Here is a 26,199-nt window from a genome sequence, read left to right on the forward strand (position 1 = left end):
AGATAAAATTACATAAACCTGCATTATAGTCTTCAAATGAAAATTGTACGTAACATTGCTTTTTTTATTTGGTCATGAACAAAATTATCTGATGTTCCATTATTGAATTAAAGGCTCAAAATTATAAATTCTAACCATTTATTTCGTATTGGATAATTATATTTATTCTATTTCAAACTTGATCTCTTTTAAGGTGATAAAATCTGATAAATGCTTCATAATTAATGTTCAGTTAATTACCGGTACTAAGAAATGATGTGCGTAAATCATAAGTTAATTAAAAGCTCGATTAATGCTATCCATCATCTCAATTCTCATCATTCTCTCATTATTCTATAATGTAACATTAGATGATTGGATACTATTTATTATATTTCATTTACAAACTTATTATCTAATATCATATCAAGGGATGATGAAATAATGATAAGAAAAATAATAATGAATAGATTTTTTTCAAATATCAATCATTTAATTTGAAAGTAAACTTATGCAACTTCATATTTTATAATTTAGGGGATTAAAATGTAATTTGGCGCTTTGTAAAGTGTATTATTTAATTTAATAAAGAAACTTCAAGATAATTATCAAAGCCAACTGCAGTAGACTATTAAATAAATAAAATTGAAAAGTTGTGAACTTGATTGATAGTATCCTCTCAAATTATCATTTGAATTTGAGAGCATTAAGTAGACGAATGATTAAGGGTGTAAGGAGTTCGGTTCGGACTAGAAAATCCAACTGGACCTAACCATTTGGTTTAGAGTAGATTGGACCAAACTCCAGACCATACAAAATTATGTCTAAACTAAAGTTTTGAAATCCATTCCAGTGAGTGTTTTGGTTGCAGACATCGGAACGAAATATTTCGATACCATTTCAAGATATACATTAAATGAATAAATTATATACATACGTAGAAACTATATTCCAAAATAACATCTTAAAAGTATTCATAGTGAGAAACTCAAAAATTTAAAATACAAAGCTAAATAAATTGGGTGAGTAACTTTTGGCAAGAGCGAAATGATAGAAGTTTCGAAGACCATAAGAGAATGATGGAGAGCTGCAAGTGTTTTTCTTTAAAACATTGTTCTCTTGGGTGGGGTCCATTGTTTGTAACAGACAAAATGTCCATGACTTTCTTATTTTAGTTGTAAACTCTAGTTAGGTATGTCTCAAATATACTCTATGTATTTGGATTTTTCCTATTATTATGAATAAAACTTCTTGATTATCCATTAAAAAAAAAGCTAATTAGAATTGAATAAATTGTAGAATGTGTACATTTAATAGGCACATTTAATAAACACCATAATATTATGTTAATGTTATATACAACAAAATGTCAAAAACTTACGTGTAAATGATGTAATAGAATGTTAGAAGTTTTCAGAAAAGAAAAAAAAAATATAAATGTTAATGAAAATAAATAAAAAGCAAGCAAGAGTCGTGATTTAAAAAAAAAAAAAAAAGAGGAATTGCCTTGCTTATAGGGTAATAGCCTTTTAGCCTTTTTGGGGTTATTTTGTAAGATTTCTCATGGTAATCATGTAAACGTGGGGAAAATGGGGTAGTTAGACTATACAAATACCAATTTATCCCTATTGTTGAGTTAATTTACACAAAAATTATTGATTTAATTTTATTTATCCGTTCCTTTCAATTTCTACCCGAAATCTTCGTTTTGGCCATAATACCAAAATCCGGCTAGAATTTGATCAAGTGCAGAATAATGACCTACTCCACATCAGTCACTATTCCGGTACGGAAAATTCCGGCCATTCCGGCCTTGAATAGAACGAATTTTAAAACATTGGTATAAACTCCCATGCTAATCTGCTTTATAAAGGTTTGAAAAATTGGAGGGCAGGCCATTTTTTATTTCAGATGCTGAGTATGTTGTGTTTCATTCTCCATAAAACAAGGTGTGTAGTCTTTGCATTTCTAATTGTGCTATTAAAGCTTATTGGGCCATCTCATTATAACTGCGTTGAAAATTTGTTTATTGATTTCTTTTTTCTAATAATTGCTCCTGCAGCTTGTGCAGAAAAGTTTTGCTCGCTTGTTCTTTAACGATTTCTTGAGGAACAGCAGGTTCATATCTAATTTTGCTTTGTCTATATAGTTTATTCTTTCTAATGATTGCCTGTCTGGATGCCATAATAGTTTATCAAATGTCTTGAATTCTAAAACCTTCGTAACTTTACAAGATGCTCCAACTTACCCCTGCTCAGACAGCTTTTGTAGCCCACTCAGCAAAGGCTGTAAAATCTTAAAAGTCTTTTAGGAAATCCACTACGTTGCTGAGAAATTATCACGGATTAATAATTTCTAAATGTCCCAAAAATGTATTGTTATGAACTTTTTCTGAACTTATAGTCATACAATAATACAAGAACAACTCTTTGTGGGCGTGTTGTTTTACCTAGGACAGAACTTCTTAGAAACCATGGAAAACCACTAAGTTTTATATTTATTTGACTCATAGTCAGTTACGTATGGTATATGCATATGCTCTTTTTCTTCAGCTTTGTTGATGAGGCTGCAAGAGAAAAGCTAGCCCCATTTTCAGCACTTGCTGGTGATGACAGCTGTCAGAACCGGGATCTTGAAAAAGTAAGCTTAATAGTCTCACTATGAGCTGGCTATGAAACTTTGTTGCTGCATGCTGTCAGGCAACTCAGCAAGTTGCTAAAAGTCAATATGATGCGATGACGACCTTAATCCTAATCCCGAAACAAGTTGGTAACCTGTACACTGTATCTCTTTATGCAGCTTTTGCATCCCTTATTCACAACAAGCATAGCTCACTGGTATGAACTCCCTCCATTCCTATCTCTTAGATTCAGTTTGCCTCCAAATTTGTTGAGTGCTGAGTGATGCTGTTTTCATCAACTTTCAGGCAGGTAAGCGGGTAGTTATGTTTTCATATGGGAGTGGTTTGACTGCAACAATGTTCTCATTCCAACTTTGAGAAGGTCATCATCCTTTCAGCTTGTCAAACATTGCGAACGTGAGGAATATTTCTGGAAAGTTGAAATCAATAGGTGTATGCTTTCGTATACCTCTAGTGTCCTTGGGTTGTGTCTATCTTTATATTAATGAAATATCTTATTACTTATGAAAAAAAAGGGAAGTTGAAATCAAGACTTGAGGTATCTCTCCTTAATAGAAACACGATAAGAGAGGAAATGTAAAAGCTGTGTATATTCTTCATATTTATCTGCTTGTACAGTAGTGGTATTTATACACATAGTAGTCTGATTATTGTTATAACCGTAAGGGTCATATATGACAATACACAACATATTCTAGACTATTCTGCTCCTTAATGCTGAGGTGGTGCAGAGGTTGAGTTGGCCTTGGCATCTTTTGTGATATGGTTAACATCCCCCTGCGAGCCAAGCAGTCCTGGAAGGATTGTGAGGCTTGACCGAAGTGTGCAGAACCTTGAGACATAAAGTGGCTTTGTAAAGATATCAGCAAGTTGATCCTTGCTTGAGAGAAATGATATTTGAAGAGTTTTGGCATGAATGCGATCCCGAAAAAAATGAAAATCAATATCAACATGTTTCGTGCGAGAGTGCATAACTGGGTTCACTAAGAGGTAAGTGGCTCCCAAATTGTCACAATAAAGAGTAGGTGGTTTGGGCAAAAAAATACCCAGTTCAGATAGAAGTGACTGGATCCAAATTAACTCACACGTTGCATGGGCCAAAGCCTTATATTCAGCCTCAGTGCTGGATCTTGCAATAGTGGCCTGTTTCTTGGAACTCCAGCAAACCAGATTTTTACCATAGAACACACAATACCCTCTAGTTGATTTTCTGTCATCTGGACACCCGGCCCAGTCAGCATCCGAGAAGGCAGCTAGTGTAGGAGACTGAGATGGTGTGATTTGGAGCCCATAATCCAATGTATGCTTGAGATAGCATAAAATACGCTTAACAGATTGCCAGTGAGAGATACAAGGAGCGTGCATGTACTAGCACACTCGATTTACAGAGAAAGATAAATCTGGCCTGGTGAATAACAGATACTGTAAACTGCCCACCACACTCCGATATAAGGATGGATCTTCCATAGATGTAGAATCAAAAGCAGTAAGCTTAGTAGAAGGTGACATGGGGCTACTCACAGAGTTACAGTCGAGCATATTTGTTTTCTTGAGTAAATCAAGAATATACTTTTTCTGAGATAAGACAAGGTCATGAACATCTTGATGGCATTCTATGCCCAAAAAATAGTGAATCGGTCCCAGATCTTTAATGGGAAACTCAGCACTCAACAGAGTCACAAGTTGATCTAATGCAAATTGGTTTGAGCCCGTAAGTACCACATCATCAACATAGACTAAGAAGTAGATAATAACAGACTAATGCTGATAGATAAACAATGACGTATCAGATTTTGATACACAAAAACTCAATTCAAGAAGTTTGGAACTAAGCCGTGCATACCACGCACGAGGGGCCTGTTTAAGGCCATAAAGGGCTCGATTCAATTTGCACACGTAATGAGGAAATTGTGGGTGAATAAAACCCATTGGTTGTGACATAAAAACATCTTCATCAAGTGTACCGTGCAAAAATGCATTTTGTACATCTAGTTGATGTATCGGCCAGCCAGATAAAATAGCAACAGATAATACCAACCTGATGGAAGTAGGCTTTACCACCGGACTAAAAGTTTCTGAGTAGTCCAGTCCTTCGAGTTGGCTGTAGCCTTTGGCTACAAGGCGGGCCTTCCTGCGGTCTATGGTGCCATCAGACAGGTACTTTGTCTTGAAAATCCACCAACAGCCCACGAGATTTTGAGAGGTATCAGGAGGAACCAATGTCCAAGTTTTATTGGAAAGCAAGGCATCGAACTCAAGTTGCATGGCCTTTCTCCATTCGGGAAACTTAGAAGCTTCGGTGACAGAGGTGGGTTCGGCTGGAATGACAGCAGAGGTTATATGGGCACGAGGGTGAGGCCACGAAATTGTCCCGTCGGTTCGTATTTTGGGAAAATGTTTATGGGATTTTACTCTTGTTTGCATAGGATGAGTGGAAGAGACTATCGGCACAGGGGAGACACGAGTTTGAGAGGAAAGATTTTCAGAGGTAGGAGATGATGCCCTAGGTGAGAAAGGTAAAGGGCTGGAGTCGGGTGTGGGCTTAGTGGGTGGAGAAGGCTCAGTCTTTTGAGAAGCTGAGGTGGGCTGAGCTGAGTGTGGGCCCGAGGACAAAACAGAAGGAATAAGTGAGTTTGAGGCAAGATTGGGTCCAGTGGGATTTAAGGGACGGGTTGGAGGAGATGGTAGAGTAAAATGAAGAGTTGGCCTGGAACTTGGATCAGAAGAGTAAGGCCGGGAAGTGCAGGAGGAAAGAGTAGCAAAGGGGAAAATACTTTCATCAAATAAAACATCCCGAGAGATGTATAACCGGGCAGTGGGGATATGAAAACACAGGTATCCATGATGATCCGAGCTATAGCCAAGAAATACACAGGGAATTGAACGAAAATTCAACTTGTGTTTATTATATGGTCTGAGGTTAGGCCAACAAAGACAACCAAAGGTTTTAAAAAAAAGTGTAATCAGGTCGTTTGTGAAATAAAATTTCAAATGGAGATTTATTGTGTAGAACTGGTGTAGGCATTCGATTTATTAAAAAAACAGCAGTGATAAAGGCATCGGACCAGTAAGTCTGAGGTGTAGAAGAATGAGCGAGTAATGCAAGGCCAGTTTCAACAATATGTTGATGTTTTCTTTCAATGGAACCATTTTGAGAATGAGCATATGGACACGAAAGACGGTGAGAAATTCCAGAGGAATGTAACAAGGTATTTAGAGATCAAAATTCTCCTCCCCAATCATACTGTATTGCTCGAATTTTTGTATTAAGAAGAGTTTCTACATGACGCTTAAAAAATAAAAAGATAGAGACTACATCAGATTTACATTTTAAAGGAAATAACCAAGTAAATCTGGTATAATCATCGACAAAAGACAAGTAATAACGAAAGCCACCACGTGACAGAACTGGAGCAGGGCCCCAAACATCTGAAAAAAGAAGCTGTAGAGGAGCAGTTGAGTGAGATGCAGTAGGTGCATAAGGAAGTTGGTGCATTTTAGCTTGGCAGCAAGAAGAACATAGACTAGAAGCTGATGGAGAAGCTGACTTCACGGGTAGAGAGGCTTGTGAAATTATTTTCTGAACAACTGACATAGATGGATGGCCTAAACGCAGATGCCATTGAGATGGAGGGACTCGGACAGCAGTGTGAGCTTGAGGTGAGAAAAGAGCAGGAGGGAAGATGTACATCCCATTGCTAGTAGGACCTTGAAGGAGTATTTTCTTGGTGCAAATATCCTTCACATAAAAACAAGAAGAGTGAAATTCAAAAAACACTGAGCTGTCCTCACAAAGTTTTCGGACAGAAATTAAATTTTTAGAAAGTGAAGGAACATGAAAAAGTTGAGGGAGTAGAAGATTGCCAGAGGTGGATGGAAGAGTTGAGCTGCCAACATGTTGAATGGGTAGAGAGTTTCCATCTCCAACACGCACCTGTTCATCTCCTTTGTACTCAGATGGATTAATAGTTAGATTAGAAAAATTATGAGTAAAGTGATGAGTAGCCGCAAAATCTGGATACCAATTGCTGTCAACTGAAGAGGCTGTGTCATTAGTGAAAGATGAAGCAAAAGTGAAGTGAGCTGAGAGAGATGGAGGTGGAGGTGATTGATAGCTGTGATCAAATCTATAGTAGCAGGAAAGAGCAGAATGTCCGGGTCTATTGCAAACTTGACACGACGGGCGATGTTGGGAAAAATAGGATGGGGTAAACCGACCATTATTTCGACCTCTTGCTCGGCCTCTATAACCTCCTCTGCCTCTAGACATACCACGATCCCTGGGAGTAAAGTTGGGAGAATTTTTTGTGGTAGCATTAACTGAAAATTCAGGTGAAGCAGTGAGGGTGGTCTGTTGATGGGCTAAACGTGACTCATGAGTGAGTAGGTAACTATATCCTTGTGAGGGACTGAGAGGTATGATTTGTGTAGTGATTGAGGTAACAACCGAATCGAAATCAGATCCCAAACCAGCCACCAAATAAGTGATAAACTCAGAGGAGGTTAGAGTTTTACCAGTAGCTGCTAGAGTGTCACGAAGGAGCTTAGCTTTTTGATAGTAGTCTGCAATGGAATCGGGTCCCTTCTTCAAAGTGTTCAGTTGATATTGAAGTTGCATGACTCTGGCCTGTGACTGAGCTGCAAATAAGTCAACCAAAAATTTCCATAACCTCACGTGAAGTTGAGGCATCAAGAACATGAGCAATTAAAGACTCGGACAGAGATGAGATTAGCACACTCATGATAGCCTGGTCTTGTTGTTTCCAGGTTAAGTATGCTGCACTCGGTGTTGTAGAGTTTTTGTCAAACATCGGAGGGGTGGTAACAGACCCATCAATATAACCATATAAATTCTGACCTTTGAGGTAAGGTATTAGTTGCGCCTTCTACAAAAGGTAGTTATCATGGTTTAGTCGAACATTGATACAATGAGTAGAGGAGGGGAGGGAAAAACTTGTGCTGAAGGTAGGTGTTGAATTTCGAGAAGGAGGTGTTTTTGTCATGGCTGAGTGTTGTTGGATGCAAGTCTTATTTGGCTCTGATACCATAATAGAAACACGATAAGAGAGGAAATGTAAAAGCTGTGTATATTCTTCATATTTATCTGCTTGTACAGTAGTGGTATTTATACACATAGTAGTCTGATTATTGTTGTAACCGTAAGGGTCATATATGACAATACACAACATATTCTAGACTATTCTGCTCCTGAATGTTGAGCTGGTGCAGAGGCTGAGTTGGCCTTGGCATCTTTGGTGATATGGTTAACACTCCTTCACAACTTTCTTTAACTCTGGGCCAAATCAATTTGTGCTTGCCTTGGTTCTTAGGCAACAGGGAGCTTGGCTGGCCTATTTTTTTTTTTTCTTTTTAAATGTGGTCTTAAATGGTAACTATTACTCCCCTGCCCCAAGTCCCTGCTGAGAAGTTTCATCAACACACATCATCGGCTCATTTGCACCCTAGCTCAATGACCATTTGAATTATGACCTTTAAACAACACCATCTCACGTGCAGTTTCCTCCTGAGAAATTTGTTGAAACTTTTGAGGCCCATGGAGCTTCGATATGGACCGAAGGACATTGTGACAAGCAAGATAGTCCTGTCTTAGTCCCGGGCACCTACTATCTCACCGAAGTTGACTCAACGTACTGGTGATTTTACACCAAGCAATCTGACTACATAGTAACCAATCCTTATAAGGCATTAAGGCTTCTACCTTTGATAATGGTTCAGTAGTTGTTGCTCAATGATAATTACTTGCTTGATAATATCTGACTGTTCTCTCTCCCCAAGTTGAAGTGTTGTTTGTAGTGGTGTAATTGTCCAACCAGTCTCAGTCTCTAGTTGTTTTTTTTTTTAATCAATGCGTCTCTTTTGAAATATTCAGCCATGTTTGGCCTGTTATTCACCGTCAGAAACCATAATTCTAGATAATTCGCACCACATACTCTTGGCTTCAGATTGGAAGATAATCCATTACACTGTACGCTTCTTGTGAACTATAGCCACCTATTATTGGGCAACAATTTTGCTACTTAGACCTCATTTTGGATTTTGAGTTGATCTTAACTTATTTAATCTTATTTAATTATTACAATTTTTTTTAATTTCTACACAAAATATAATAAATAATTTAACTTTTTCAAATCAAAAAATAATAATATTAAAAAATAATATTATAATATTGTATTCAACTTTTATTTTATCTCAACTCAATATTTAAATCTCACCTAAATGAATTAAAAGACTCCAGCTTCCCCCCTAAAAAATAGAGAATTATTCTACATATAGTTATTTTTACGTACTATTCATACATTTAATTAATGTGATTAGTCAAAATAATTATTTATATTAAAAAAAGTGATGTAGCCAATTACATTAATAGAATACACAAAAAATATAAAAAAATTATTACACATAAAATTTTTATTTAAAAAAAATCCTTTTGCTTTAATTTCTCTACACCCAAACAACAATATTAGTTCCCTTCCTTGAAGAAAGAAAGTGTCGTACAGAATTCTTGTACCAGCTTTCACCAACCGTACTTTATGCTAAGCAACTATACATACAACAACAATAATATACTTCTCTCTCTAAGTAATTTTATTTTTATCTTAATTTTTTTTTAATTTTTATTGTTCTTGTGATAATCTTTTAAAGTAATCATATGCACTTAAATGACAATCACTTAACATATACCACATAGCAATATGATTTGGAGATGATAAATCTAGGCCAAGAATAATTGAAATAATTTTTTTGTTGATCGTACAAGATAAGAGCTTAGCTGGAGATACTTGGTACCAAAGCTGAAGGCAGACGGGCTCTAATTTCTACGGGTTTGTGCAACATTGAGTGGCTTTGAAGTATAATGTAATATACATGAAAACGATTGAAATCTTTGCTTTTTCCAAACCATGATTAACTATATATATTGTGTACATCGGCAATCCTTTTATCATTGCTATTCATTCACCATTTCTGAGATCTATTTTTATCTTTGCCTAATCGAAAACCAAATTTTTTATTCCTTCCAATATTTTGTCCAAGTATATAGTAAGGAAAATGTTCAGTCTATATAGACTCGTAAAAAAAATATTATAAACACACAAAAGAAATATGCAAAAATAAATTTTTAGACTTACGTGATTTAATATAATACTTCAAATTATAAAATTACTTCTATTATAAATTAAATATAACGAATCTCATAAAATCAAATTAATTTATAAATTTATTTTTATGTAATCTATTTGTATTTGTAATAAGTCTCAATAAGTAAATTACACAATAACGTGATATTACTTCAATGTCACGTCAGGAGCTTGGACTCAAGAGTTTAGAAATTTGTAAAGTGTTCGAAAATGCTAAGAATATTTGTTTGAAAATTGAAATATTAGCGACACCTCTATGTGTAATTTGCTTTTAATAGATGTGTGTAGACTTAATGAAACGGTAGTTGAACACTTAATTTAGCTAATGTTATTGTAAATTAAACTACATTGGATTAGCCGAAGCAAAACCATCCGGCCCATGAGCTATACAGTAAAGCTGAAAACAAATCTGACTTGTTACTGTAGCAAGGCCATATAATTCTATATCTATTTTCTCATAATTCCTATTTGCTAATTGTTATAGATGGTTAGATTGTGAAAATGAAATAAAAATTATTTTAAATAATAAAAATGTATTAGAATAATGTTACATACAGTCGTTAAGTATGTAAATATTACATAATCATTTTGAAAGAAAGTAGAGTCTACTATTAAAAAGTTAATTTTTTTTTATATAAATCTCGTATTAATTTATTTTTTTAAAAAAGATTGCACGGTACTTATATAATTACGATTGAAAATATCATTTCTCAGATAAATTTTAACCGTTGAGATTGCTAATCCTATAAGGATACTCTAAAATCACTTTATAGTATTTATGGATGCTCAAGTCAATGTTAAATGAATAACCCCACTTTGTCCGGCATTTGTTGGCACACTGATTACTAATTAAGAAAAGCAGATATTCCATTAAACTTGTAGTATAGATCTCTTACAAGAGGAGGTGGGCTGTCGACCAATCAAGACAGTTTTGACAAATGAAAAAGCTATAAATGAATCACCACGAATTAAAAGGCGAGTTCGATCGTTTTCGGTTCCAACATTAATGAACATCCTCGTACAATGGTTCCGTGTTTGTTATCACTACGAATAATAAAAATGTTTTATCGATCTTATTTCCATATCGTTATTATAATTTTTTAAAATTTTTATATAAAATATAATAAATAATTTAATTTTTTTAAATTTTAAAATAATAATAATATTTTAAATAATATTTTAAAAATATTTTATTATAATATAATTTTTTAATATTAATTTTATTTTAAAATTTAAAAAATTTGAATTGTTTATTATATTTTGTGTATAAATATATAAAAATTATAATAATTTTATGAAATGAGATGAGATAATTTAGAGTTGGATATCCAAACCAGAAGAAACATGCAAATCTAACCAATAAACCCAACTATCGAAATTTGTTGATATAGTTGTACTCTATTTGTGTCTCGTTTGTTTTCATAAATAAGATAAGATGAGTTGAAATTAAAATTAAAAATTGAATAAAATATTATTAAAATATATATTTTTTAACATTATTTTTATTTTGAGATTTGAAAAAGTTGAATTGTTTATTTTATTTTGTGTGGGCATTTGAGAAAGTTTAAAAAAGGAAAAATCTAGTTACAAGTACAACTATGTACTAATATGTGTACCAATCAAATGTGATTAATCAAAAAATAGATTTTATTGAAAGTAATATTAATTTAAATTTTGAATATGAATGAATCATTATTGGTATACAGATTAGTACGCAACCTTATTTATATGCAGAAAAATTCTCAAAAAAAAGTCACTCTTTCTTAGTACAATATACTTTTTGAAAAATTTCACCTGTAAGTTGGTGTACACACTGTCTCACACTCCATGTTGTACGACAATACTTGATTTATAAGAAAATTTTAAAATTTAAATTTCTTACATATTAAATCTCGCCATATTAATGGTATAGAATATGTGATTTATACACCAACTTATAAGTATAAGAACTTTTATTTTTTTTAAAAAAATGAAAAATACAAAACATCCATATCTCATAAGATAAATGATTTCTATAAGTCTTAAATAGATAAATTTAGACAAATTTTGTGCAATTTGTTTATAAAAACGTAAACCTCGCTTAAAAAAATATTAAAAAACCTATTATCTTTAAGTAAAACCTACTTTTTTTTACAAAAAAAAATTACATAAAACTTATCTATATGAAACTTATATACAATATTACTCATCTAAAAAAGTTACATACTAAGGGCATTCATAATAGATTTTGTAAAATACAACTTTACATAAAATATAAAGAAAGATGGCCAAAAGTAATTTACATTGGATTATCTATTATGTTTTTCTATACTACAGTCATCTACCATAAATCCTTTCCACGTAGAGATTATTGTTCATTGATCTAAACATTTTTTTTTTCTTATTAACCCTTTTATCACTTTGATAAGTAAACGGTAGTATTAATGATAAAGGACAGAGTCCAAGTACACAAGAAGGTATACAGGTGGAGCATCTATCTAGTTCGATACATTAGAAACAAGAAAATCATGAAAACTTAGGCCATTAAAGTCTACTGCTATGGCCCAAAGGCATAAAGTACGGAAAAATAAAGACCGAAGCTCCTCTAAAGACCGCTCCTTATCTTCAAACGTCTGATCATTACGTTCACGCCATAAGCACCACATGATGCATATGGGGACCATCTTCCACACTACTTTGAGGGACCCCACCCGGAATTGCCCAGCTGGCCAGAAGCTCAACTACTGAAGCCAGCATTACCCAGTTTAACTCTAAGCGACTGAACACTTCGCTCCACAATGCTCTAGCTATCTCACAATATAGCAAGAGATGATCCACTGATTCACCCTCTTTTTTGCACATACAGCACCAATATGAGATAATTATTCGACACTTACGCAGATTATCTGTTGTCAATATCTTCCCTAGAGCTGCTGCCCATGTGAAGAAGAGTGCTTTGGGGGGTGCCTTATTTCTCCACAGGCTTCTCCAAGGGAATTGGGAATCCGGTCGACATGTAAGAGATTTATAAAAAGAGTAGACCGAGAAAATACCTTTACCTGCCGGTATCCACCACAACTTATCTGCACACGAAACCTGTAGTCTCGCTGAATATACACGGCTGAAAAAAGCCTCAAAACAGTTCATTTCCCAATCTTGGGTAGCTCTACTAAAAGTGACATCCCATTGGACTTGGTCCCCTGAAAGAACCATAAGGTCTGCCACTGAAGCTTCTTGGTCACAGGCCACTAGAAAGACAGATGGAAACGCATCTTTTAAGGCCTCCTCCCCACACCATATGTCCCTCCAAAATTTTACATGAGTACCCTCCCCCGCCACCAGTTTAGTGTGTCGAACAAATACCCCCCACCCTCTTCTTATGTGCTTCCAAACCCCCACGCCGTATGTACCATTCCCCTCTAGTACACCATCCGCCCCACAAGCTACCATGTTTGTAGTCCACAACCAGTTTCCAAAGTGCTTCCGGTTCCACATTATATCTCCAAAGCCACTTCCCCAGAAGGGCCCGATTAAACGTTCTCAAATTCTTAATCCCCAACCCACCTGACTGAATTGGCCTACATACCTTTGCCCAGCTGACTAGATGAAATTTTTTTTCCTTCCCCAACCCACTCCATAAGAAGTCTCGATATAATTTTTCGATCCAGGCCGCCACACTTGCTGGAATTGTAAAAAGAGACAAAAAATAGTTTGGTAAGTTAGAAAGGGTACTCTTTATTAGTGTCACCCGGCCTTCTTTAGACAGGTACAATCTCTTCCACCCTGCCAGTCTTCGTTCAATCTTTTCGATTACTGTATCCCAAGTAGATATGGCCCTTGAGGCGGCTCCCAAAGGTAATCCCAAATAAGTCATAGGGAGGGACCCCACCTTACACCCAAGTATATTGGCCAGGTGTCGAGTGTTACTTACATTCCCAACTGGTACTAACTCTGTCTTCTCAAAAATTCACTTTTAGTCCTGACGCTGCTTCGAAGCATAAGAGTAGCGCCTTTAGTGTCTTCAACTGGTCTTGCTCTGCATCGCAGAAAATTAGGGTGTCATCTGCAAAAAGTAAATGTGATATCGAGATAAAACCCCTATGTGAATCTCCAACTGAAAATCCAGCCATAAAACCATTTCTCACCACCGCCTCTGTCATCCTACTCAAAGCTTCCATGACAATAACAAAGAGTAGTGGGGATAAGGGATCGCCCTGTCGTAGTCCACGAGAGCTACTAAAGAAACCTTCTGGGCTACCATTAATCAACACAGAGAATCTTGCCGTCGAAATGCACCACCTAATCCATGAACACCATTTTTCCCCAAAACCACATCTCTTCAGCAAATAAAGGAGGAAGTCCCAGTTAACATGATCGTATGCCTTTTCCATATCTAGTTTACACATTATACCTGCTTTACCAGACTTTAATCTACTATCCAGGCACTCATTGGCAATTAGAACAGAGTCCAGAATTTGTCGACCCTTTACAAAAGCATTTTGAGGATTCGAAATTATCTTACCCAAAACCGCCGCTAATCTGTTGGCAAGCACTTTGGAGATGATTTTGTACACCCCACTAATGAGGTTGATAGGTCTGAAATCCTTCACTTCTGTTGCTCCCGGCTTCTTCGGAATCAAAGCAATAAAGGTGGCATTCATGCTTTTCTTGAATTTTCCAGACACAAATAGTTCTTGAAACACTTTCATGATGTCCTCTTTTACAACCTCCCAGCATGTCTGAAAGAAACCCATAGAAAATCCGTCTGGACCTGGTGCTTTATCTTTCCCCATTTTTCTGACCACTTCATATATTTCCTCTTGTTTGGCAACCAAACAAAACCAACATAGACTTCTAAAGAAATTTGAGGGCTTAACTCATCTTATAAAACTGATTCAATAAGAGGGTTGCTTATTATCATGCCCAAGATCTTATCCACAGGCAATGTGAGATTTATTTCTTAACACCCCGCTCGTGCGGGCCAGTGTTTTTTTTGGTCCTTGTTACGGGATAAGTAGTGTGGGCCCCAATTTGTTCTGTGGCAGGCTCTGATACTATGAAGAAATTCATAGCCCTAACTCATCTCATAAAACTGATTCAATAAGAGAGGGTTGCTTATTGCTTATAAACATGCCCAATACCTTGCCCACAAGCAATGTGAGATTTATTCCTCAACAATATCTGATTACAGGAGAAACCATAACAAGCTTGGCTCCATAACTGAGGCAAACTATAATCAGTAGGATCATTTTGATAGAAAAACAAAAATCATATCGTTGAAGCAATTCAACCCTGCATTTTAACTCAATAACTGCACAAAAAGCAGACCCTATAGCACTACATCCAGCACAATTGCTGTGGTAGACCTTGCCATTGAAGCGCTCAATATACTTTTTATATTTAAGTAGCTAGAGTTCAATTGGACATTTAGGACTCAATCGGGACACACTGTGGTGAGATTGACCTTCATATATATATATATATATATATATTTTTTTTTTCTTTCTCTCAACTCTTTTTAGTTCTTCTAACTTAACCCTTTCTTGTACCATGATATGTGATAAAGTTGCTTTTACTAGATTTCCTTGAAGTGATATATATCAGTACAGTTTGAAATCTTCAATGCGAGGAGAATTTGCCTGAAATGTCCGAGGCATGTAAATACTTGAGGCTTTCATTCTTTTTTCCCTGATGGGAGGGTTCCACTAAATTTATGAAGATAACTGTTGTGGGTCAAGTTGAATTCTAACAAGGCATCCATGCAAATATAAAAAATGATCATGACTACCTGCTCTATGCATAGAAAAATATTTTACATTTATTAGCAATTGATTCGTAAGTAAATTATATGCTAAAAAAAGTAATAGCATTTGAAACCAGTAAGTAGAACGTTTTATGCACTATTGTTTGGATAACATTATAAGTGGATTAGAGGAACACATTTCATTTACATGAGATTCTTAATTGCCTAAATTTAACCCATTAATTGTGAAGAACTATAAACTAGATTTGAATTTTAGCCACTATTACAGTGATACAGTACAGAAAACTTCTCTGGTGAATTCGTTCCAACTTGGAAGCTCACATGTCCTATTTCATCTATGGACATACGGGTGCAATTTAGTTACATAATGTTACAGAGTTCCTCTTTTTCCCCCTTTAACAAATAAGTTACTCGTAATGATCATAATATCTTTTGCTTTTGGAACTTCAGCATTCAAGAGGTGATAGGACGATACTTTAACCAGGCAAAAGGTGGGCAAGGGAACAACATTGCAGTGGAACAATACATGCTGGTAGGTCTTCTTCTCGCACTTAGATATTAGGTGTCTTGTTATTATTGAAAAATAACGGTATTGGTTGCTAAATAATGACATTATAAACTCTTAGGAATTGACTCAAGTGGTAAAAGTCTTGGGATTGGGGGTATGCTCCCCTGGTTTAAATCCTTTTGGGAGCAAACAATCTCTAGGGGCTATTGGATTGGAAGATTTTCTCATTGAATTATCTGAGGTGAATTTGCGAAAAACTTCTTGTCGATAATCCATGCACTTTCAGGATTAGTCAGAACGTTGTTCCTGGACACTTGGTGCGAATAAAAAAAATGATGATATTATAAATTATGAAAATATTGTTTAGGCATGTGCTAAAGCCCTCATGCATTGTTAGGTTGAATTGAGCTTAAATTAAAAATGATTTCAAGAAACTCCAATATAAATGAAAGTCTTTTGGAGGAATCATATTAATGATTACAGGTGGTTCCCGTTGTTACCATGAATGGCTCTTTTAGGATACCATGCACATGTGACGGTGCGTTTCCAAATCACAAAAATTTAAGCCACGTGAAGAGCGAGACAACGAGAGAATGTGGAAGCATACCTTTCTTTTGTAGACTCTAGCAGAAGGTGACGTAATGAGAGACTGATTGTACCTCACTTTATAGGGCTGATTGGAAATCTGCTGACATTCCTTTAAAGGGTAGCCGGTTGCACTTTGGTAAAATTATGTTTGCTGGTTTGTTCTCGTGGAAGAAATGATTCGGGTAACTACACATGCTTAATGTTCAAGGGAAAAGTCACTGATTCTGATAACTTCCAAATATTTTTCTACTGGAATTGTTTATCGGAGGCTAAAGTTTATCAGCTACGGAATTTAATGACTGAGAGGGAAAGGGAAGGAGCGTGTTTTAGGGTTGCTAGGGGGTGATAAAAGGCAAATTCATGGTGTTGTGAGCAGTGTCTGTGTGAAGGAGATGTAGGGTTCATTTCTAAACAAAAAAAGTGAATTACTCAAGATATTTCAAATGATCGAGTTTGTATCTTTATATTTTTGGCAACCATATGCCTTCACACCTCAGGAGTGACGAGCTGGAATATACTTAGGCTTGACTTCGTGACCATGAATTTTGAAAGGAAGTATGCCGATGCTTCATCTCTAGCTATGAGAAATAGAGCAGAAGGATAAAGATGGTAATATCAATTTTGTCTTTATGTATAAAAACATTAAATATATAGTACAGAACCGGTCGTTAATTGCTAAGACGGATGTGTCTAGAATTATGATGCCAAATCAGCTCACCGTTCTATGAAAATTATGTTGCAATTTGGATGCTTGAGCTTGATGTCAAGTTTAACTCAGAGCTTATGACTACTCAATCCCATGAACAACACAAATCAGTTGCTTGCTTAGTCCTATTGTGACAAAAAGTTCCCATATGCAGCAATTGAAGCGTAGCAGTGCAAGCATGGCAAAGCAGATTGAGCTTCTTGATGCTTCTCAAAGGTTATTCTCCTGCTTTGAAGCTGCTCCCTGCTGCATTTGTTACTTGGAATGTTAGTCTCGGTCTGATCTGGAATTTCAACACTTTCAAAATTGCTTGTCATAGGAAGCTTTTGGGACATGGTTTAAGTTCGTGTACTTCTGAGGAACTTCAAGAGACCGAGAGTCAGCTGGTGCGAAGCTTATCCCTTATCAGGGGGAAAAAGGTACCTGTATCTCGAAATTCCCAGCAACCAAATATATAATTAGAAAATGAATATTTTGAAACCTAACAAGCAGAAAGAAATGGCCTAAATTACAGGCTCAGTTATGGACGGATGAAATAGAGCATCTAAAAGAGAAGGTATACTTTCCATGAAGATCAATAAATATGTTCTATTTTAACTATCGTCGCCTATATGTCTTAACTAAATTTAATGCCTTCTGTTGAAATTCAGGAGAGACTTCTGTTAGAGGAAAATGCAAGGTTAATCGAAAAGGTGAGCCTTCAAGGATTCTTGATCTACTCAAACCTTCCACAACTTTTGAAAATGTTCGCTATCAGTTTACTTGTAACTCTTTTTAACGTAAGTGCATTTTTTAATTGGCTTCCATTGTGGGATATAAAATTTCCAAGACCAAAATTGTTTTCTCCCCTTCATGCTTTCCGGGGCTAACTAGAGCTAAAAATACTTCATGTCTGTGGAAAGATAGCCTTTCCAATAGACATCCCTTCTAGCAAATCAGAAATCATGATGATTGATATATATATATACATATATATATATATATATATATATATAAATATATAGTATTTAGTATTTCCCAACTTTATAACAAGTACTGTGGTGCAAAAACTCAATGGCAGTTACCGGCTCAAGAGAAAGGTATTGTACCCTACAGAAGCCGAAGTAGCCAGGCTTCAGACATAGATGTGGAGACTCAATTGTTCATCGGACTGCCAGAAATGCGCTGCTCATGAAAGAAGTTTTGGCATCTGCTTGCTCATGACCATGTTCTCCCAAAAATTCGAAGATTTCTCAAAATAAGAGGAAATAATAAACAAATGCATTATGATTGTATAACCAGCTCGTTGATCACTTATTCCATGTGCAAGTTCATAAATAGTACTGTTGCTTCCTGTTTGCTAAAATTTGTCAGCTAGATGTTTGAAAATAATCGTGTTAATGTTAGCTATGACTTCAGTACTGTAATATATTTAATCGAGGGAATCGTCAATCTTAATCATTTTCGTTCATTATGTTAATTAGTCAGCTTAGTGCTGATTGAGACAAATTAGTATACATTATTTTTTTTTTCTTGTTACCCCCCGATAGCATCAGAATCCAACATGACAAACTCTTAACCGCCAACTTCTACTGCAAGAGTCCCAGAATCCAGCTTTGTTTCTCCTTCTTGGAGTCAGAATTCATTGTTAAAGCTTTCATTTGTTTACCAATTAACAGGTATCACATGGATATCACTTTCACGTATCTAAACACAAGCAAATAAGGAAAAACCAAAACAAATTCATCAAAATATCACTATACATCTATTCCAGAAACCATAACTGATCCTTAAATTAACATTTGAATGTTTAACAAACTTATAGCACTACACTAACTTACTAAAAAAGAGCAAAGATTCTATAATTTCTGTAATTTACCAAAAATCCACTACAGCTTAAGTTCATATATTGAATGAAAAAGTAAGAGAATCGTGAAGATTTACATGAAGGAGAAAATGCGACCAGAATCAAAGCTTTCTAATTAACTCATTGTCGAAGTCTTCAAGGCAACTAGCAGTAACTTTTTGGTTGAAGCGGCATCTAAGCATTCAGCTTCGATTTGATGAGCTCGGCAACGTTGCCGGTTTGATTGAAGCAGTATGTGACTACCTAGCTACCACCTGTGATTGCAACTTGTGATCGTGAGAGAGGAAAAGTCAATAGATCTAGAGAGACAGAGGGATAATATTCATGGCTTTCTTGTACTCTGAAACAATCATGCATAGTTGTAGCTTTTGTATATGTTCAGGGTACTTGAATTATGCCTACTTCCTATCATCAATAAAATTAAAATGAGAAAATCTATTTATAAATCTTATTTTTTCCACACCTAACACACCGCTAATAGAAAAGCTTTCCACATTAGCTATATTAGAAATAATTGATCATTTGATTTTTTATTTGTCGATAAAAAGGTTAAATGGTGCCGTTTAAATGTGTAAAAAACGAGGCTTGAAAAATAACAGACCCGGCTTAAAGAAAGCTCAAACTCACGACCTTGAATTATTTCAAATATGTGTTACCAACTGAGATTTACAACCTTGATCACTAGATCAGCCCTTTTAATAAAAACTGGAAAAATATACCAATAAAACATATTATATGTAAATAATTAGCATACTTTTGAGTAATTATACGATATATAAAATCTTTAAACGATCTTTTATGGTAGTATCTTGATTTTCATCAAGGTTTAGTTGAGCATCTTAGTCTTGTCTCTTCTTACTCTCATTAGGTTTTATGTTATAATTATGCAATAAATAAAATCTTTAAGGTCCTGTTTGGATGTTGAGTTGGTTTCATCTTATTTTAACATCAAAACACCACTCAAACACAAATACTTTTCATTTTTAAATCTTAATTTTTTTTATCTAATCATTACTTAATCATTACAACTTATCCAAACTTCTAAATAAAATAATTCAATTTTTCTAAATCCCAAAACAAAAATAATATTAAAAAATTATATTCTAACAATATTTTAATCTTACATTATTTTTATTCAACTTTTTCTCTCATTTCCCAAAACACCATAAAACATCTTAACTTAAAATTATTTCACTATTATTCATAGAATTCTCATCTCATCTCAACATCTAAACGGGGCCTGGGAAGGTTTGATAAACATGTCTCAACTCAAAATTTCCATCTCATCATTACAACTTTTCTAAATTTCCACACAAAATATAATATACAATTTAACATTTTCAAATGTCAAAACAATAATAATACTCAAAAATAATATTTTAAATTTTCATCTCAACTCAAAATTCTAATCTTATTTGCCAAACCTGCCCAAGAGTGTCGATATTAGCATCTTCATTAACAAAATTTGCTTAAATAGAGAGATAAACCAAGAACTACTTATATATGACAAAATAAGTGCTACATGCCCCAAAACACCCTACCCCAAACCCAGGCCCCGCCTAGGCAGGGTGACCTTTTTTTCCCCAGTACCCATCCTTGTTGAATGGATAGGCGGGTTATCAAGCTCACCTTCCAATCCTAGAAACCAATTTCGCATCATAAAAACCATCTCAAATCCAAATAGCTTTAAAAACCAAATCGATCGCTATCGAAAAACCCTAGGAAATAAAAAACAGACCCGAAATCTACAACCAGCAATCTAGAACCTTCGATACCCTTACCCATGTCCATGGTAGGGCTATGCAAAGCTTCTAGCAGCTCTGATTCCGGTCGGCGTCCACTCTGACTCCCGACGGAGTCGAAAAATTTGAAGTTTGGAGCCAAACTTGTTCCGAAAACGCGCGTTTTCGGAAATTTCCCTAGAACTTGATGAGATTTGGAATTATTTCATGTTGAATATCCCCTTTTAAGCCTTTTGATTAGTATGAAGCAGTTTTTTGTTCTTGTAATTTATAGAGGAGATGGTGAGAGGGAAGATTCAGGTGAAGCGAATCGAAAACGCGACGAGCAGGCAAGTCACCTTCTCGAAGCGCCGAAATTGGCTACTAAAGAAGGCTTACGAGCTCTCAGTTCTTTGCGAGGCCGAAGTCGCCGCGATCATCTTTTCACAGAAAGGCAGGCTCTATGAGTTTTAAAGCTCTGAGTATGTAATTCTTTCATCGCCAAATATAAATTACACAAATCCTTTATAGTTTGTTTGTTTCAGTTTTGTAAATTGTAGTAAGGGCCTAGTGTACGAGAGGAACTTGGCTGGACTTTCAGTATTTGCTGTATTTCTGATTGATCTTTTGTTTCATCTCTTTTGGCCTGGGTGATAGATATCTGCTTATACCTTCTGAATTCGGTTCATATTCGAAAACAAAATCCCAGTTAAAGTACTCCTCGATCTGACTCCCAGACATTCAGGCGATTGAGCTAGGTATATCTATATTTAGGAGGAAAAACAGCTATATCGAGTCATTTCCATTTTAATTACCGTTTTCTTTCCTTGCATCTTCAAGTGCCTGGAAAATTCTTGGTGGGTCTGATGATCTTTCTCTTTCTCTCACTACTGGTTTTGTGCCTCTTTCCATGTTTAGTGAATTTCCTGAACTGGACCTCTTAAATTGTCATGTTACGGAAGTTTTCATTAATTAGGGTTTGTCAATTTGATTTTAGAACTGGGGGGTCAGCAGCTTGGCGTTGGTCCTTCTGCTTCATAAAATGGGATTTTCCCTATTCGGCATTTCAAATGCAAAATCTAAAACCTTTCCTAACATTTTATGATAACAACTTCGATTACCATAACAGACTACGTGCGAGGATTACATTCACGCATTTATATGCTGCCAGGAAATAATTATGAGGAAATCCCAAAACGTAGTGGTCTCATCCTATTATACTATGCCATGTCATTAAAACTACTTAATTTTTATATATGTGAATTTAAAAGCATACGTGACATTTTATGATAGGATGAAAGTGTAATGTGAGTTATACTTCAAAGGTACCTAATAATGTTCCTACAACTATAACCTTATAAGAGCGTTGGCATTGGTTTCTCTATATGTATGTGCAAAATGACCTCTTTTGAAGAATGATTTTGCCGTTCAAGAAAAATTTCTATGTTGGATTATGTATCTTTGAGCAAAAATAATAATAAAAATATATTATTATTTTATTATTATTAATTTTTTACCTAAAATTATTATTATTATTATTATTATTATTATTATTATAGATTTTGCATTTAGCATCCACTACAGATTCTATTATCTAACATGTGCTAAAAAAAACCAATTTCATGTTTCCAAATTTTATCAATTTCATATATCAAAATGACCAAATTTATATATACACAAATTTCATCAACAAATATTAACATGTGTTAAAAAAACATATCATCAATTTAATACAAATTTCATGTAGCAAAATCAACTTAATACAAGTTCCAAAAAGTTGATTTTGATACGAATTCATACACTTAATACAAATTTGTCCAAGTTGTCTAGAATACAAATTTCTAGTACCAAAACCAATATCAAACAGTTAAAACAAGCAGCAACTCTACCAAAATGGAATACAAGGAGCAGCTTCACCACATTCAAAACAAGCAGTAGCTTCACCAAAATTGTCACAACCAATACCAAGCAGTAGCTCCACCAGTTTGCAGTACCTACAAGTCTTCTAGCAACTCCACCAGCAACCAGCAACAACAAAATTGACCTAATCAAAACCACCCACTAACAACCAACCACCATCAAAATACAGTTCCATCAAGAGGTACAAAAACTAATTTCCATTTGATAGCAACTAGCAGTACAACAATGCCCAAAATAGATCACCACACAGTCAAAACAATTACAAAATACCAAAAACCAAGCATACAACTATGTACGAGATATGGTCTTATTCCTTTATTCCTTAATGATTTCCATTTGAAGATTATGGAAATACTCTTACTGTATAGAATTTTTGTAATCAATATCCAATTTCATAATTTTCGTATCAGTTTTTCTCTTCTTGAGAACTACTAATTCAAATCTTTCTTCTTGAACTTTAATTTCCATTTCAAGTTTTTTCTTCTTAACAAGTAGTAACTTAGATCTATCATTGCCAAACTCCAATATTGATTCTCTTCTCTCTATCATACAAGTCTTTATATCATCTTTCATTTGCCTCAAGGCCTTATTAAATTTATTATCTTGTCTTTCCTTACATTTTCATTATTTCTCTTTCTTTTTCAACCTTCTTGCCCGAAGGTCTCTCACAATCCGTGGGCACATTTTCCATGTCTTCTCCTAATCGTATTGAGTTCGGAGTAATACCTGAATGTGAGACATTGTCTTTTCTTCTTATGAGTTCCATGTGTGCTTGTCATTTTGGTTGGTGCCTTAAAAGATTTCAACAATGATCCATGTTGAAGTTAGTTTTTTAGGGCTATTGGTATAAAAAAATTTTCCTTATCAATCTACGAAATAGTGGAACAATCAGTACGCTATATTATTAAAAATACTTAATAATTAGAACAATAAAATATTAACAAAACCATTATACCTTGTCTAGATGGTCGCACTGTTTGGATGCATTCCTTCAATTTGGGCCATGAAACCACTAACTTTATTGATACATTTTTTAATGGTTGACCACCGATTGGTCAAAGAGGGTACAAACCATTCTTGACCGTTAGGTTTTTTATAGGTGGAGTAATAATCATAAACTTTACTCCATAATTGTGTGGAGGTTTGGTCAGTCCCTTTTATGGAGTCTATACTAATTTTAAGCCAAGTTGAAACGATGAGAGTATCTCCCTCTATATTAAATGATACACCCCGTAGGGATTTTTATTTAGGTGCCATTTTTTCCCATTGGGGTTGTGTCGCTTGAACATCAACATTTGCAGTATCCATAAGGGGGTTGTTAATACCACCCTCATAACTTTCCAACAATGAGGTGAAGAAGGGATTCTTATCAATTAAAGTGTTAATACTTCAACAAAATATTGAAAGACAAAATGTTACTAAAACAACACATTAAACTGTACCATTGTATTGAATGACAAAGTGTTCAGCCTTTAACAGTATCAAGAGTGTACTCATAGTCATATTGGAAATTAAATCAGCACATTATAATAGAAGATTAGCAAAACTAACAACAAACTACAATCAAACATCTTCAAAATAGCAACTGAAAAACCTCAAGATTAAAACAGTTTCCTAACAGCAACTCCAAGCCAATTAAAACAGGCCAAACATTGTGAAGATACACCAAATATTTATGAAGGAATCACATGCTAATTAGATGAGAGCAAGTGTACCAAATTTTCCCTTTAAGACATTCATTTGAAATTATATCCATACATGATTTCCAGATAGCCCCATAATTAAGTTAAAGATATTTACATAGGTGCACAAACACACTAAGAGTGGTCAAAATAGCTATCTGATCTTTGATTATTTCTGACTAGTTAGACTTTAGTTATACTTATTAATCTAAACATCATAGTACAAATACAAAATAGCAGCATAATCGAAACCCTAATATAAAACCAAGAACAAAAAATCGACAAGTAATCTAGATTAAGCAAAACCAGAGGACAAAGCAATTAAATACTCTGTTATGCTCCTACATGTTTACAAAAACTAGAGGACCTATTTACAAAAATCAGAAATTCGAAAATCTAAATTTATCCCTAAAATTAGTTTAGAAATCAAAACCTCAATCTAGATTAAACAAGGTATCCCAACAACAATTAGAAAATCAAATAAAATTATACTATGCTATGTCATTAAAACTAATTAATTCTTATATATGTGAATTTAAAAGCATACATGACATTTTATGATATGATGAAAGTAGCATGTGAGTTATACTCTATAGGATACAGTATTAACATCTACATAATTCATTATAAATAAACTTTTTAATTTAAATTAATTTGGACTCAGACTCAAACTTTAAAAAAATAGTAATTTTTAATTAATTAGGAATCCTCAATTCCGCCCAACTTGTTATATACTTTTTCACCTTTTAAAACTAAAGATCATACATTTAATTTTTATAAATATTATACTATAATCTGCACTATTTCACGTGCTATTGCGTTTTTTTGGTTCATAATATTCAGATTCACATTTTCAAACTTTTCAAAAATTCAAACAAAACACAAATTAAACTTCACTACGAGTGTAGTTTTTTTTTTTTTTATAAGTATACGATTAATAGGCATAACCCAAGTACACAAACTGGTATTCAAAAAATACACCTACATGGAAAGAAGTAAAAGAAATAAGAAAATCATGCAAATTGAGGCCACAACAATCTATAGATGTGGCCTAAAGAAAAAGAGTTCTAACAAAAAATAATCTAGGTTCCAAATGTCCTGTGATTTTGCTCCTTCTATAGGCACCACATGACATAAATCGGGACCATTTTCCCCACAGCTAAGATTTGTGGGAACCTCATATATATTTTATCCAGCTGGCTTTGAGCTCTGTCACTGTGGTAGGCATAACACTTCATTCCATAACATTCCAGCCACCTCACAATGCAACACTATATGATCTATATTTTTACCATTTTTCATACACATACAACACCAATTTACTATAATCACTTTACGTTTTCGTAGATTATTTGTCATCAAGATCTTACTTAATGCTACAGCCCGTACAAAAAATGCCGTTTTAGAAGGTGCCTTTTCTCTCCATATATTTCTCCAAGGGAATTGTGTATTCTATGGTTGTGTGGGTGCTGGCAGCTTTACCTTTACCTGTGGTTATCCACCACATCTGATCTGCTCCTTGGATTTTCTGCCTCATGGTGTGTAGAAGAGCAAAGAAATTCCCAAAGCTGGCAACTTCCTAATCTTGGGTGATTGTAGTGAAACACTAGAATTCACGTTCTATTGGACTAGCTCCCCAAATGACTCCATGCAATTAGCCACCAAGGCATCTTTCTCACCTGCAATCCTAAAAGCTGATAGGAATAAA

At 34.8% G+C, this 26,199-nt stretch overlaps 2 protein-coding genes and 1 long non-coding RNA gene across 4 annotated transcripts; 2 read left to right on the plus strand and 1 right to left on the minus strand.

Moving 5' to 3' along the window:
* The first annotated feature begins 1,776 nt into the window (after nt 1–1,776).
* On the plus strand, nt 1,777–8,659 carry LOC122306047. Of its 2 annotated transcripts, none has more exons than XR_006241434.1 (4): nt 1,777–1,928; nt 2,042–2,097; nt 2,532–2,816; nt 2,906–8,659. It is a non-coding gene; the product is annotated as an uncharacterized LOC122306047 (long non-coding RNA). The 2 variants fall into 2 exon arrangements; XR_006241433.1 differs by having other exon boundaries at nt 2,779–2,816.
* Nucleotides 8,660–12,402: 3,743 nt separating this feature from the next.
* On the minus strand, nt 12,403–13,206 carry LOC122306191. The gene has a single exon (XM_043118630.1). It carries the CDS (start codon nt 13,204–13,206, stop codon nt 12,403–12,405), a length of 804 nt encoding a protein of 267 aa, XP_042974564.1.
* Nucleotides 13,207–15,795: 2,589 nt separating this feature from the next.
* LOC122306046 (MADS-box protein AGL42-like) lies at nt 15,796–18,781 on the plus strand. Its single transcript, XM_043118386.1, has 7 exons — nt 15,796–15,869; nt 15,971–16,052; nt 17,477–17,538; nt 17,642–17,741; nt 17,837–17,878; nt 17,973–18,014; nt 18,383–18,781. The coding sequence occupies exons 2-7, from the start codon at nt 16,047–16,049 to the stop codon at nt 18,494–18,496; spliced, it is 366 nt and encodes a 121-aa protein (XP_042974320.1). The 5' UTR covers nt 15,796–15,869; nt 15,971–16,046; the 3' UTR covers nt 18,497–18,781.
* Nucleotides 18,782–26,199: the final 7,418 nt, after the last annotated feature.

The sequence above is a fragment of the Carya illinoinensis genome, chromosome 4 (assembly GCF_018687715.1).
Source record: "Carya illinoinensis cultivar Pawnee chromosome 4, C.illinoinensisPawnee_v1, whole genome shotgun sequence".
NCBI classification, from domain to species: domain Eukaryota; kingdom Viridiplantae; phylum Streptophyta; class Magnoliopsida; order Fagales; family Juglandaceae; genus Carya; species Carya illinoinensis.

Coding starts and splice junctions, on each gene's coding strand:
- LOC122306191 (XM_043118630.1), bottom strand. CDS start 13,206: ATGGTAGCTTGTGGGGCGGATGGTGTACTAGAGGGGAATGGTACATAC.
- LOC122306046 (XM_043118386.1), top strand. Junction 17,539..17,641: donor CTTCTTGATGCTTCTCAAAG/GTTATTCTCCTG, acceptor TGCTTGTCATAG/GAAGCTTTTGGGACATGGTT. Junction 17,742..17,836: donor CCCTTATCAGGGGGAAAAAG/GTACCTGTATCT, acceptor CCTAAATTACAG/GCTCAGTTATGGACGGATGA.